The following is a 16,225-nucleotide window of genomic DNA, read 5'->3' as shown; positions in this document are numbered from 1 at the left end:
GCTTCTACAACATCCCCCATCTTTACAGGTTCAAAGGAGTATTAACAGCCCGGAGCAGCTGGGGCAACCCAGCCAGATGGGTGGCATATTGTTATTATTGCTGTTGTTATTGTTTTTATTAACCAGTCAGATATCAAGATGAATTAGAGGCATTCGTGAGTGAACAGGAACTGCTTTAATGGCCCATCCTACAAGATTAGGAGCAAAGGTACAGACAAGTATGAAATTTAAATTCACAGCAGACCTAGATACCTTGCTAGAAAAACTTTTGAACACTAACAGGGCAGAACCTCCCCACCCCCATGAACAGGTAGTACAGCGGTAGCCAACATGGTGCCCTCCAGATGTTCTGTACTACAACACCCATCATCCCTGTTCATCAGCCTTCTGGCTGGGGCAAAACATCTGGAGGGCACAACACTGACTAGCCCCGGCCTATTAAAACCCAGCAATGCTTTCTGTACAAGCAAACCTGCAACCACCTAGCCTGTACCAAAAAGGAAGGCCCATGGAAGCCATGGGGATTCCCCTGCTTGCATCTGCATTAAGAAAAATCCTAACTGCTCTGACATCCTATCTCTGTTCTTCTCTACCCACACATTCTAATTTGTCAGACAGATCATCTCAGCCTCCTTTCAGAAAATTCCAACCAGGTGGTGATTACCAATGTTCGCCTCTATAGGCAACCTTTCTGAAAGAACATCTGGCACACTGAGTGACATGCACTGCAGTCAAAAAGTGGCTGTATATATAAAGCCAGATTTTAAAATATTTAAATCAGATTGCAAAAAATTAACTGCATAAGCCTAGCCCCACAACCTGTGGGTTGGGATGTAGCTGCCACTGTTACACAAAGCATGGCAGACTGAATGCTACTCTGCTAGCGGGAGCCAGGGTAGGGTCCTGAAACTGAGCGTTACAGGGGTGGGATAAGGCTGGATCCTAAGCAATTCCATTCTCATGAAAGGGGCCTGGCATGGGGCCCTCAATTGTGCGAGTCTAGAGATGGTGCAGCAAAAAATGAAAGACAGCCTGCCTCCTTTTGCCCTGGTCAGCAGAAGCAGCAGAGCTTTGGATGTGGTGGCCCCCCACATTTCCAATTTAGGCTTAGGATTGTTCTGCCTGGATTTCAGTTACATTAAGTATCATGTAAAACACACACACACACAATATAAAATGGTATCTGAATGTAATACAAACACACACATTAAAAGGCTACACTCATCATCTTTTAAAAGTAAATCCACCACACTTTATCAAGAATATTATTAACCTACGTCTCTATTAAGAATGACCCAAGAACAAAACACTGTACTTTGGAAATCAAAAGTTTAAACATGACCCAATGGGCCATGCATTATATTTATTATTATGCAAATTGTGAATATTTACCCCCAGCCTTTCAAGCATAATTTCCAGCCCTTGCTTAAGCAAAATCCTGGTTACGTAGTCTTCAAGTAAACAATTTTGCTTAGGTTCCTTACATGTGCATAAGGACAGCAAAACAGAAATCATGCCTAAAATAAATTCTGCAGTGGAAAATGGGAAACCAGAGATTTTGTATTATGTGAATGATTTTGTTTACATGTTTATGAAGCTAAACAGAAAAATGCTGTCCTAAAGATTATAAAAGCAAGACTAGAAGTGCTGTATTATGTATAGAAGCCCTATTTAGTGGCAAACTGGTTATGTTTTAATGCTTAAAAGCAACCAAGTAGAATGTTTATATGTTCAGGAAATATATGAATTAGGAAGTTTGAAAAATTGGTTTAAATCAGTTGTTTAGTCTCTTGGCTCTGGTGGTTTAAACGTCCCTGATTTAAATCAATCCATCCTGCTGATGTCAACGGACTGCAGTCTGCTAAAGAAGTACAGTCCTGCATTAGTCCCTCAAAGAGAAGACACAACTTCCCTTTCCCAAGGGGATTTGTTCTAAATAGTAAGAGCTCTTCACTGCCCTGACACACCGGCCAATCTTTCACCCCTAATTAGGCTCTCAATCCTAAATGCAATTATTAGGGAGGAAGGCCTTCTGTATACAGCAGGACTTACCTCTTAGCAAACATGCATAAGATAGCACTGTAAGTAACACTGCAACTCATGCTTGAATTTAACGTGCCTCCCAATAGAAGCTTTTGGTCTCTAGAAGTCCAGCGCCACATTCAATCCAAAAGATTCAGTCAGAAGACCCAGTGAAAACTCAGCAGCAGAGAATCTGTGGACTCCTTTTTTAACATTTTCAAAACATGCATTGCATTAACATGAAGTCCGCAGTTTGAAAGAACTGTCAGGTTATTAACCAGTGCACCCATCATTGGCTAAAAATTTAGATTAGCGCCCACAGCAGAATCCCATGCATGTCTTCTCAGAAGTATGACCCATTGAGTTGAATGGTGCTTACATCCAGGTAAGTGGGTACAGAACTGTAGCCTTAGTCTAACAACTGATGACTTACCTGTTGGTAGAGAAACCATTTGCCATCAGATCAGCACCAGAGAATATGGCCATACCTTGAGAACAGAGCATCCTGCCCATACTTATGGAAGCTCTACTGAAGAAGTACCATTATCCATAGGATATATTTATGCCTGTTCATCATGCTACTGATTCACAACTAGACCTGCTACTGGGAATGGCAATACTGCTATAATGTCTGCACTTCAACAATGACCGTTCAGTTCGGTAAATCAGATTTTGCTACCTCTGCAAAATTCAGTGTTTGTCCCAAACATTCCAGGGCAGCCAACATCAAAGGGACAGTGCAAACAGTTACTGGATTCAGAGTAGCGTGTTCTGTCCCAAATAGAATTGGTTAGCTAGTGTGTCCTCCTCAAACACTGCATCCTGCACGATTCCTTGCTCATTGCAAGAGAATATGAGAGGGGCACAGGCTTCTTTCAAATATAAATTGTGCATTGGAAACAAACCTGGTTGAATGGGATGAGTGAAATCTCAGGTGAACTGTGCATACAAAATAATCAACAGCTGAGTTATTACGATGGGGACATAATCAAGAATAGAAAAATGGTGGTTCCCACAGGCATGGAAAAGCATCATGTCTACTTGGGTGTAGCAGGAGAAAGGAAACATATAGGATGCATGGAAAACAGCAACTAGAGTGCCAATCCATGATTCAGTGGCAGCAAAAGTAGGCCTGTGGAAACAGGGAAAAGGAATCTTGTAACTGAAGAGGAAGAAACAGCTTACCAAAACTTCACGCGGGGTAATGGAATTGTCTGTGTAAATGCAGAGTTTCTCCACTGTTAAAGGCATGGTTTCTCGCAGCTTGGAGGCCAGGAGCATACACACAGCCCCAAGAAGCTGCAAGTGGTTTTTGCGGGTGGGGACACAGGACAGGTAACGATCCACATAATTCATGGCCAAGGGGAAAACCTCTTCTTCGCACTTCTGTTCCTCACAAACCTGACAAGAACAACAAAAGAGAGGGTTTATAAATAAAACAGTCATCCACTGTGGCCTCTGTATGAAGGTTTCAAAAATAGTTGCTATCCAAGTGCAAAGATAAAGCAAGACAAACTTAGTGACTTCACTGAGCCATACTATCTTTTCTGTAAAATGGGAATAGTTCCCTTCTCCATAAGAACCTGTAAAAACACATAAAAGTTGACACAATCAAGACACTCAGGTACTGTAATTTTCAGTTCTTTAGAGAAGGATTCGTAGCATTTTCTAACAGAAAATATCGATGTCATATGGTGATTTTATTATATTAACTATTTAAACCATGCTGTTGTAGCACTCTGATTTATTGATTTATATTTTACCTCTTTATTTTTCTTGAAGAGACAGTGAGGCAATTTACTGCTCTGCAAAATAGGCATATTAACAAACCAACTTAGTAAGCCTCTCTTTTTATTAATCATATCCTCACCTTTCCACCAAACAAAGTCAAGGGAACTAACAACATTAATAACAACAACAACAGAACAATTCCTGGAGCATTTACTTAGCAGAGGCATTGAGACCCTCAGATTCAATATATTCAAGTTTCATGTACGGAGTACAGAAGTCCAAATGTTTCAGATTTTGAATATAGAGTGAGGAATTGGGGTTTGAAAATGATGGTAGCATCTCACACACAATGAGTAAGAGCCCAATCATTCAGACCCATCTTATCCCAAATTCCTCTGGCTGCAAAACAATATGAGCCCAACCTTCAACCTCTTAAGACTTGTGCCATTGATTTGACTGGTGCTTGCCCAAAGGAAGCCATCAGATGAAGACAGTACTGTATTAACTAAGACCTTTCTCTTCAAATGCAAACCAAAAAAACTTCTGACTTCCAGTCCCTTATTCCGACCACTGGCTAGACTGTTACCAAGGCGCTGCCCACACTGAATTAAGTCAGCTTAGTAAATGAAACACTGAGGTTTCTCCTTTTGCAGAAGCCCATTTTTCTTTGCTGGCAGTTTTCCTATATCCTATGAGGCACTTTTTGTATGGATTTGCTGCCATTTTTGCTTCATCATTTTTCTTTAAGTGACACTGAAGCAATTTACACGTCTGTAAAATGGGTGCAATAAAGGAGGAACTTTCTAAGATTTTGATATTAACCTCAGTCATCCCTTTTAAATACCTATGAAATTAAAGAAACAATAGCCCAGCCCTACAAATAAACCAATACAATTTCATACTTCAAAAACCAAAAACTCTTTATTAGTCTACCTGCCTACAAGGACAGCCTAAAAAGTGTGCTTTGGGGAATCAATTACTTTCTATGGAGGCCACTCTTACCTGCCACAGGCAATTGGGAAAGCTACTTTTTACAAGCCTGAATTTATTAACTTCCTGACACACAGGACAAATGACAATTTATTCTGAATACTTTTCAAAAGCAATCGTTTGCAGGGAGGAGGGGAGGGGAAATATGCATCCTCCAGCACTTTGTCTCTTAAAGAAACCAATTGCAAGGCAAGCATAACAGCCCTGTTTCCCACAGGCTCTTCAACAAGTGCTGCTCTCTCCATTTCCAAGTCTGGGAAAGCTTTGCCTGTTGAACTTCTACCTGCTGCAAAGCAGTGCAACCTGAATAAAGGCAGCGAACCTACCCCAGTTTCATTTCTGATACTAACCCACAACATTTATTTGCCTGACATGCGGAGCAAACCTTTACCCGACTTTTACTTTTGATGCCATACGTTTAAAATAGCCCCCCCCCCCAAAGGTGGAGATGATCTTAGTATTTGTGTCACCCTGTACTCGCTGCCTCCCTTGCCGCTGCCTCTTCATCCTGGCCCTCGTTTTATCAATTTGTAGATTTTAACTGCGGGGAGATTAATCAACCCCATGATCTTGCGCACGAACCGGGCGAGCGACTGGCGACCCCTAGAGGTCACGTTGCACACTGCGGAGGAAAGGTGCATGCCAGGGTGCTTTTGAACTGCCCCTGCACCGAAAGACAGAACTGGAGGGGGACACACAGGCCTCTTGGAGCTCTGCTTCAGTCATTCCCATCCACGCTCATCACGACCCACCGGCCTCTCTCCAACCCAGGCAAGCTGGCCCGCGCACCCGCCTGTTTTAAGACGCATCGCTTCCGGTTATAATACGTCTTCGATCCCCCTCACCTACTGCTCCAAAACGTCCCCCCACCCGGTTTTCTGAAGAGGTTGAATCCCCCACCCTGGCTCTCCCGCCGGATCCAGCCGATCGCAAGGCCTCAATCCAACGCGCACTTCACCTAGGGGCGCCAGTTCCATTGAACTGCACGAGATTTACTCCAGAGTAAGCACGCCCAGGATCGGGCTGTGATCCTAGACGTCCTCGCCCAGGGCAATCCAGAGAGCCTTACTCCAGAGTAAACCCGGCCTTAATGGGAAGTAAGGGAAAGGGTGTCGTGCAAGCCGGGATCTGATCCCGCGAGCGGAAGGGACGACGCAGGGCATGAGGGGGAGGGGGGGCAACGGGATCCCGGCACAGACCTCCAACATCCAAAAAGCCAACATCTTCCGCATGTAGGGCTGGATCTCCTTCTGCACGCACTGGAAATAGGAGACCCGGGGGCTGTAGCGCTCTTCCTGACTCAGGAGGTTCTGCAGGACCCGGCGGTCCCTTAGCAGCTGCGGATCCCGCTTGGCCCGGATCACCCCCTCCACGCACAGCAGTTCCATGTGTCCGGATCCGGGGATGGGAGGAACGGAGGAACAGAGAGGATCCGAAGTGCTGGTGGGGGAATCTGGCTGCTGCAAGGCGGGGAGCTCGGAGGGAGGGAGGGGAGGGCTCTCTCGCGCTCGCAGCCCGGGAGCAGGCTGGATCACCCAGCGGCAGCACCGAGCCCAGCAAAGTAGCCTCCCCTCCCCCTGGCTAGGCTCCTCCAGGCTCCCGGCTGCAGAGAGGCGAATGAATGTGCGGCGGCGAGAGCTGCGGAGAGGCGGAGCCGGGGCCCGGATCCTCCTCCTCCTCGGGAAGGTGGAAGGAGGAGGTCTGGTCTGCTAGGCTGACTGATGCCTCCCTCCAGGCCACGCGAGGCAGCTGCCATCATAGGGGAGGAGAGACCTCCTTGCCACTCCACCCCTGCAAACTTTCTTTCCCCTTACCAGAATGTTCTTTGCAGCAGAGGCTTTCAGATCTGCAACCCCCCCCCCCTTTCTCCATTGTCATTTCATGACCTCTTGCTCCTTACGCTCCGGCTTCCTCCTGACAAGCCAGGGGCATATTCTATTCCTAGGGATCACGCAGTGCGCGCTTGGCAGGGAGAGGAATGCCGCCAGGCATTGTTGCGCATCGCTTTGCCATATGAATGGAGGAAGCGCCGTCCTGCAGAATGGCAAGGCGCAACATCCGTTTCCAAGGAAGGGCCTTGAGGACGGCTCTGGCTGCAATAACCCCGCCGCCCGCTGTTGGTTCCAAAGACGGGGTTCCCACGAATAGGATTAGGTCCCTGTGGAATCCCAGATCTCTCAATGGAGCTGATAAAGGCTTCGCATTGCCATGCTATCTTGCAATACTCCCATTGCATTCTGCAGCTGCTGTTTTGCCTCTTTTCAAGGCTGTGAGAAAAAAAGAGGCTGTAAATTGGTAGTGGTGCAATGGCTAAATGTTTGCAGCTACAAAAAGCAAAAACAACAGAAAATACTGTGATAGCCTCTGGCATCTATATCAGCAATGTAGCCAATTTGCTGGTTTAGGGAAACAAAAAGCAGAATCTATGCAGGGAAGGGGATCTTGTTCTCAGAGATATGTAGGGCCAGATTATGACCTTTAGGGGCCCTAAGCACTGAAAATATTACGGTGCCCCCCATATGTAATACAAAATAAAATCTAAACTAAAATGAAATGAAAGTTTAAAAATCCCATAAATTTATTGCAGCATATGACAGGATCTGATTTCTTTGTACAGGTACACACACACAATTTTGCACCCCTGCTTTGCTGGTTCCCTACGCACAAACTGGGTCTGCCTATTGGGTAATCCAGCACTGGTTATATGTGGGGTCCAAATAAGTGGACTATGGCTTAGGGTTACCAGATGTTCCCGGGGACAGTCCCCGGATTTGTGAATAAGTCTACAGACAAATTCCATCCGCGGAATGTCCCCGGATTTCATCTAATGTCCCTGGGAAACGCAGCAGGGCAGTCTCAGCAGTTCAGAGCAGTTGGCTCTGGCTGGCTCCAGGAGCTGCTCAGAAGTCCCCATATGATGGTGGTGCGGGGGCTGTAAGATGCAGCTTCCGGGCTACCTCCACCTTCCCTGACCCCAGCAACTAAGCTGTGAAGGGAGGCTTCATGCTGCCTATGGGAGCAGCCTCTCAACTCCTACTTGCATGCAAGCAGGAGCGGGGCAGGGATCTCTCAGCTGTGAAAGGAGGCTTCACGCTGCCTATCAGCTTGCGTGCAAGGAGGAGGGGGCAGGGATCTCTCAGGCAATGGGAAGCCTCCCTTCCCAGCTGAGGGATCCCCACCCCCTCCTGCTTGCACGCAAGTAGGAATGGGATTGGGGCTGCTCCAATGGGAAGGGAGGCATTGCGTTGCCCGAGCCTCACCGCTCCTGCTCTTGGCCCTCCTCAAGCCTTCCATGCCTGATCCACCGTGCACCACTTCACCACCACCACCAAAGAACCAACAACTCAGGGGCTGCCCAGGCTCATGGAGAAAGGAGATAGAAACCTCGGAGGAAGGGGAAATGTGGCAGTTGAGGTCAAGGTGGCAGCCGCCCCTCTGCCACTGCCATCGCTGCAGCATCAACATCCCGAATGTGTAGTATTTATTTATTTATTTAGAGTGTCCCCAGATTCATTGGAAAAAACTGGTAACTTTACTATGGCTATGTACTCATTACTAGCTTAAAGCACAAGTCTTTCATTTTCTCAATTCAGATTGAAGCTGGTTTTGGGGGGGGGGAATGCATCAAAATACAGTGGATGTATACACATTGCACTAGCCCCTGCTGCTAGTGTTGAAGTCATGTATATGTGATGCTACCCATACCCCATATCCTGTAGTTCATTGACAAATGCTGTTTGATGTGTTTCCCTTCAAACCAGATTCCATCCAATTTGAAAACATAATCCATAATCACTGCAGTTAAGCTGAAGTGTGAACATTTGAGACAGTCATTGTGCTTGCACAGATGAACAGGAGTTTGTAGGGTGGGTGGTAGTGTTTTTTTGCTTGCAGGTGCAGGGAAACTAAACAGGTAAGGCATACCGGGCAGCGACACATCTGCTCCTCTGTGGTGTGTACAGCAATGTGCAAATGTGTAACTTGCAACACAGCAGATGGAAATTACCTTGCTGTGCTTGAAGCTGCTAGTGTGCACATAGCCAGTATTTCATAAGAAACAAGATGAACACAGGATAGACATGGAGTGTGGCTAATGTCATGTGTGCATTGCTTGCAAACCAGTAGTGGGATTCCACTGGATACAGAGTAATACACAGTCTAAGAAGCATGGCATAGTTCATTCGAAGCTAGTTCATTCAGAAGCAAGTGTGATGAAATAAACATGACTTATTTGCATTTATGTTTGGGACACTGCTTTCCATTGCTTATACATGGCTGCTTACAGCAGATTTTATGAAGCACCTTTTCAGCACTAATACAATTGTTTTTTAGTTAGGGTAACCATCTCTGCACAGTGCAGTACTGCACACAAGATTTTAAATTTCCAGAGATATAGTCATGTTACCTATCTCTTGAAACAAAAGCAGAAAAGAATCTTATGGTATTATATTATAGTTTTCTGTAATGGCATTATGATATTAAGCATGTTATTCTCAACCCTTTCCCTAAGCATCACTAACACAAAATTTGCCTGTTTAACAATTGCTGCCCAATGAGTTGATGCTTTCATTGACTATGTCCCAAGGTCTTTTTCCTGAGAAGTCACATCCTGTTCTGATCCCATCAGCCTATACTGTATTTTAAGTTGCTCCCCCATGTGCATACACTACATTATAATGAAACCTGCCATTATTTGCCATTTTGTTGCCCATTATCCAAATTGGAGAGATCCTTTTGAAGTAGATCACAGTCTACTTGGATTTCAGGGAAGTTTTTAACGTGTGATTTTACTGTATTTTTGGTTTTTATGGAAGCCGCCCAGAGTGGCTGGGAAGGCCCAGCCAGATGGGCGGGATATGAATAATAAATTATTATTATATTATTATTATTATTTTCACCATCTGCAAACTTGACTGCTTCCCCAGCTCCAGATCATTTATAAATGTTAAATAGCACCAGTCCTCAGCACAGATCCTTGACACATTGCTCTTTATTTCTCTCCCATTGTTCATTTCTACCACTAAGGAGGGGCCCACTGATTATGGGGCAAATTCCAGAACAGTAACCATTGTAGCAGCAAAAGGATTTGCCTGCCTTAGAGGACAATCACTTCTAAGAAACAAATAGTTGTCCTGTGGCACTACCTTTCATATGCAATGTAATGAATTGCTTTACTGTGGCACTAGCTTTCACATGCATTAGCCTGCTTCCTTAGACAAAGTATTTCTTGAAAATGAAGAGGACAGGATTAGAAGACTGAACAGACCTTGAATACTAGAGCACTAAACATATGAATAGCTGTAGGAGAGAGAGAGGAGGTTTCTAGGACAGAACTAACCACCTTTGTACTGAATAAAGCCAACTGGCAGCATCTTCTGGACCTAATAACATTTGCTATGCAATCAAATCAAAATCAAATCAAATCAAAATCAAAGACCCTGATGTTGGGAAAGATGGAGGGCACAAGGAGAAGGGGACGACAGAGGACGAGATGGTTGGACGGTGTTCTTGAAGCTACAAACATGAGTCTGACCAAACTGCGGGAGGCAGTGGAAGACAGGAGTGCCTGGCGTGCTCTGGTCCATGGGGTCACGAAGAGTCGGACACGACTAAACGACTAAACAACAACAACATGCAATCAAAGACTTATTCAGATAGTTTGATACACACACACACACACCCTGCCACTGTCAACAATGCCCTTCTATGTTGGCTAAGCATGGCAATTCCAGAGAATTTAATTGTCACAAAGGAAAGCATTTCATTGGAAACTCAGCCTGTTGACTCATTACCTGCTTAAAACACACCTAGGTCACTCTTTTTCTCAATTCAAATCAAAGCTGGTTTGTGGGGGAAACGCATCAAAACACAGTGTTTCATTAGAAACAACAGGATAGATGCAGGATAGAAATGGACTAGCTAGTGTGTATATACACTATTTCCCAAGCCAGCAGTGGGAGTACATTTGTTAGATGCTGTCCAGAGTGGCTGGGGCAACCCAGTCTGATGGACGTGGTACTAACAACAACAAAAGCAACAATTAATATCAAGTAAATAGGAGTATTGGAGCCTCAGCTTCACGATCTGTCCTTCCAGAGAGCACTCAGGGCTGATTTTACCTATCCATTCTTAAGGAAATGAGCCCTGAGTGCTCACTGGAAGGACAGAGGCTCCAATACTCCCTGGAAGAGACCCTGATGTTGGGAAAGATTGAGGGCACAAGGAGAAGGGGACGACAGATGGTTGGACGGTGTTCTTGAAGCTACAAACATGAGTTTGACCAAACTGTGGGAGGCAGTGGAAGACAGGAGTGCCTGGTGTGCTCTGGTCCATGGGGTCACGAAGAGTCAGACACGACTAAGCGACTAAACAACAACAACAAATAGGAGTGTGTGCATAGCCTAAGATACTTGGGGATACTGTCTCCCAACTCACCCTCACAGTTCTTAAGGAGATATGCAGGGATGAAGCATAAATAAAAATTGCCAAACTGTTAAACTTATCTCCCTTTGGCAAGGGATCCTGCCATAACACATTTAAATATTTACCACATGGACCACATTATTAGTCTTTCTGCCCCTGCCCTAGTTCATTGACTGCTGATGATAAAAGCATGGAGATGCTTATGGGGAGAGATTTGTGCAATAAGCAGTTCTCTATATTATGGCCAGAATGGGAATAATTTGTCATGTGAAGCCTCACCTCCCCCCCCCCGCATATTTCTTGGTGCAACAATAATATGTATTCCAGGTCAGGTTGAGAAGGATATAAATAATAATTAGGACTCAAGTCTTAAATGTGATAGCAGTTCTCAATGATAACTTCAGAGCTAAAAACCGAGATGGGGGATGGCAGCTGGTCAAAGTCTGGTCTAGATTGAGATTACTGTGATGATGACAAAACTTTACTCATGAAGCTTCTCTGGAAAACTTAGTAATTAACAAGTAACAAAAGCATGGAAGAATAATAATAAAGAAAACTCAAAGTAATATGAACACAAATACAAACAAATAAAAATACTCCATTAGCAAGTGCTGTGTCAAAATAATTTCAGAAGGTGATATCATACTCATAAATCCATCTTTAATAGCTTATGCTTGGATTGCATAAAATCTTCCAGCCTCTGGCCATTAAATATTTGAAGAATCCATGAGCCAAATATCTGTGTTCACCAGTGCAGGCCAGTCAGCTGAATTTAAATGATGGTTACCTACCATTCCACTTTTTTGGCCGACATTGCTTGGTTTGCACAAAGGCATCAAGTTCTACATATTCAGTGAAAAAAGGCAGAGCCTGTATTCTTTGCCAAACATTGGGAAACCAGAGCACTGGATTCTCGTTCCTTAGGTTTTCTGGATCATGTATTTTGAAACTGAAGAGCCAGGCCACACACTAAACACAGTCATCCCTGGCTTTATCCAGGGTTGGCTCCAACTCAGCATGGAATATTCTGAAGCAAAAGCTAGCAACACTTAGGAGAACAGTAAGGAGGAGAAAAAAATAAGGTTGTTGCAAAATAGACCAAGTGTTCCCTCCAGATGATGACTTGGCAAAACCAGGGCACCCAAAGCCACAGTATCAGGCCAAGATGGCAAATTATAGACTGCAGCAACCCTGAAAAGCCCATTGAATGGCTATTTGGAAGGAAGGGAGAGGAGGTTAGGGAAACAAGAGTTTGTTCATTGTTGACTAAGGATGGACAACTTCCTGGCTTTCCTGGCGCAGAACTTGGCAATCAGAAAAGGAAATTCTTGTAGATTTTTTTAAATGGCACTGGGGGTTTCTGGGCTTCCAATATAACAGCTATGTTTTTCTTTGATGAATCACAGAGAATTATCAAATTTTTTTGGTATGTGGATGTTGGAAGAATAATAGCCAGCTTAACTAAGGGTGACAGATCTCAAGCAATTGAAGTGGCCGGCTTTAGCAATCTGTCAGGAGGATGCTGACTGCCTCTTAAGTAGAATGCACAATTAATGTAAATCAACCTGTTTATGTGTATAATTATGATGATTTACAATAATTAGGGATCTGGCAAAACTAGAGATTCCCCCCCCCATGGGATTATCTTTTCCCTTCTGTTACAGTCTAAATGCTGCACAGAGATGAACCCCAAAATGCTGAGGAGTGTTCAGTCCTGTGGGCTTTTTTGTTTTGTAAAATTGAGCAATTAGATGGAGATCCTAATAAATGTAACCCCAATTGTAGAAAGAACCAAGTTATTTACCCTATAATAAAAACAATGTATGGAGCATCTGAAGAATGTATGGAGTATCTGAAGAATATAGCAGAAAGAACTATGATTCATTATTGCCAGAGGCCCCCACTCCTACAAGTTGCAAGAAATTTCACAATCAAACCCCGCTTTGTGGAGGAAGGTAATCACAGATGTATCATTCATATCAGCAACTAATCAAACAGTGAGCAACACAACTCCTAACTATCTAACATGGTTTGAATTAGCACAAGGCTGTTTACACACATTCCCATTTATGTCCAGTGTACCCCCACTGTTGGTTTGGGAAGCAGTGAACATATGACGCTGGCACAATTCACATCTATCCTGTCATTTCTTATGAAATACTGCATTTTGATGCTCTTTGCCCCGGACCAGCTTTGATCTATACTAAGATCTATACTGATCTATAGCTGCATTTTAAGATGGTAATGTGTACACAGCCCAAGTGTTAAAATGGTCTTTCTTCTCAACATTCAGGTATCAAATACAGTTGCCTATTCTGCAAGCATAGTCCTCACTGATGATCTGGATTAGAAAAATGATCTCTACTTTTTATTTGCTTTGCTTTTTTTGTCTACAGGATAAATTCCAGCTATTTGTGCTGCAAATAAGAAGTTTCAGATTCCATTCCATTCCTGTGAGCCTGCACTAAGCAACACACACAGAGCCTGGCAATGAACAAGGATCCCTGCTCCCTCGTTAAGGGTATGCTGCTGTGTGGTCCCACACATACTGCATTGGCTATGAGTCGTTGGTGACAAAGTTGGTCTGTACCGAAAAAGAAAAAAATAGACAGACATTTCAGCATCTGCCTCCAGCCATAGCATTTTGTGTACAGACATACCAGTATATAAACACAACTTTTTGTCCTTTGGCTAAGATCAAGTCGGGGTCTGGGGAGAGAGCTAGGGGCATCCATGACTGAGAAGGAACAGTTTTTTTCCCCACTGCCAGATGGTTATAATAAAACTCCCCCAAGCTAGGCAGTTCAACCAGTTGTCACTGGACCAAAGCAAGAAAACCTTTGCTCTATAGTATAGGTGTAAAACTCCATCTATTACATCAACAAGAAGAAATAATGCTTTCTTGACTGTTGACTACTCTGAACCCTATCTCGGGATTTAGAAGAAGAAGAAGAAGAAGAGTTTGGATTTGCTATCCCGTTTATCGCTACCCTAAGGAGTCTCAAAGCGGCTAACAATCTCCTTTCCCTTCCTCCCCCACAACAAACACTCTGTGAGGTGAGTGAGGCTGAGAGACTTCAGAGAAGTGTGATTGGCCCAAGGTCACCCAGCAGCTGCATGTGGAGGAGCGGAGACGCGAACCCGGTTCACCAGATTACGAACCTACCGCTCTTAACCACTACACCACACTGGCTCTCTGACACCTCACTGGCTCTCTGTGTTTAAATTACACTGGCTTTAAATGACAGCCATGTCCATTAGGAAATCTGCCTCATGACATCTCTTCATGAAGTTCTCAGAGTCCACATTCTGTTCATCCTTCCCTGTTATAAGCATGACTAAAACATCATTAACAATATCATAATGAAACTTCTTAATATATCAACATGAAAACCTAGCCCACACATATCATCATCATATTATGAAGACTAGGGTCGGAAATACCCCAGATGACTCTTAAAAAGAAAGGTAGTTTTGTAATATTATTTATAATTTTCCACTTTGGGCACAGGATCACAAAATGTTTACAGAGATCAATTCATCTCAACACCCCATTCCAGTTAAATAAATATTTTGATGGGGAGGAAAATAAAATGACATTTCCCCAAGCTATAACTAATGCAGAGTGGGACCCTCCACTTCATTAATAAATTCTACTGTCTGTAATTTGAGCTATCTGGTGATGTGGAAGTTGCATGCAGTTTTTTCTCAAGTAATTCCTGGAACTGCATCCAAGTGCAGGGTGGAGGGATGGGGGATAACTTGTATATGGCTTGTATAAACTGCTATTAAGGATGGTTATGTTGGAATTCTCTGCTTGGCATTCTAATTTTCTGTGGGCTGCTTGTTATTTACTTGTTTATTAAATTTGCAACCCCTTCCCCTGAAGTCTGCAGGTAGTACATACTAGCAAGAACTGTATCACATGGCTCCTTTCCTGGCTCCCCCTTCCATTAGAGAGAGTGGAGCAGTCAGATTCTGAGTATTATTAAAAGATGGCAAATTGTTACTTATTTAGTTTATTGTATTTTTACCGCCAAGGAAGGGGGTGTGCTTGTGGGATCCCCACCCCCGGTGCCAAAATATCTTGCCCAGTCTTGGATCCTTTGCCCTTGATTTGGGGCGGCAGGGGGAGGGGTGCCAATTGGAGCTCTGCTTCAGACAGCAAAATGTCTAGGGGCAGCGCTGATGCCATGAATATTTCTATTGACTGAGGCAGGCTAGTGTGCCTGGAGCTTGTCAAGACTCTGAATCCTCCATCTACTGTCTTCTTTATCACCGTTCCTCATCAGTCTGTATTTGTGTAAACCCACAAATTTTCACAAAGAGATCACACAGGTGATCACTTATCTAAAAGTAGCTGTCTCTACAAAAGTCTGATCTGAACTAGCTGTCTCAGAAGGGGAAAGCTAACATATCTATGCCTATGCTTGTTTTATTGAAAACTGAGGTCAGGAAGTTTTACTCCCAGCTGATGATTAAAAGCAGAAGTCTTCTACCCTAGTTATATAAAAAAAGTAATCTTTTTCCTGTTGCTTTCAACTTAGTGACAGATGGATCCTAAAACATATTTGCTTAGACAGGTGACTCAGGTCCTAGCAAGTACATTCAGGGTTGCACCTTAAGGGTGTAGCTACACATTCTGTCGCCACCTGGTGTCTTGAAACTCTGTCAATTGATTCTTCTTTGCAAAACAGCACAGGGGGACAAATTGCAGCTGGCAGCAGTGCCCCCATCTACTACTTTCCTCTGCTAATTTGCCTCTCACACCTTCCTTCCCTGCCCCCAGCCGTGGTTCTGGCTAAGCAGAGTTATTCAGGCAACTGATTTAGTGTATCTTAGAAGGGTAGCATCTTGTTAGTACATATATTACCACTATTATTTATGCCAAGAGTGGGGGAAAGTGCTTGCATGGTTTTCTGCCTCAGCTGCCAACATAATTTGACCTCACCTTGGGGACAATGGATACCATTTGCTGCTCTGCCTCAGGCAGCAAAACGTATTTGGCTGACCCTGGTGTTTGCGATGCTCATCTTAAAGAAATTGGCCAACATGCAGG

General features: G+C 44.0%; 1 protein-coding gene across 2 annotated transcripts in view; it reads right to left on the bottom strand.

Annotated features, from left to right (window-relative positions):
* CCND3 (cyclin D3) overlaps nucleotides 1-16,225 on the bottom strand; it is a 73,462-nt gene that overhangs the window by 15,456 nt on the left and 41,781 nt on the right. The window contains exons 1-2 of one of the 2 annotated variants that reach the window (XM_079980933.1): nucleotides 5,943-6,376; nucleotides 3,208-3,423 (exon numbers count right to left, since the gene is read on the bottom strand). In XM_079980933.1, coding sequence (XP_079837059.1) covers nucleotides 3,208-3,423; nucleotides 5,943-6,131 — 405 coding nt within the window. In that variant the 5' untranslated portion in view covers nucleotides 6,132-6,376. Of the gene's footprint in view, nucleotides 1-3,207; nucleotides 3,424-5,942; nucleotides 6,377-16,225 lie in introns of those variants that run through there. The other variant, XM_079980932.1, reaches the window with a different exon arrangement.

Source organism: Podarcis cretensis (assembly GCF_951804945.1).
Source record: "Podarcis cretensis genome assembly, chromosome: 6".
NCBI classification, from domain to species: Eukaryota; Metazoa; Chordata; class Lepidosauria; order Squamata; family Lacertidae; genus Podarcis; species Podarcis cretensis.
This window is presented reverse-complemented; position numbering and strand designations above follow the sequence as displayed.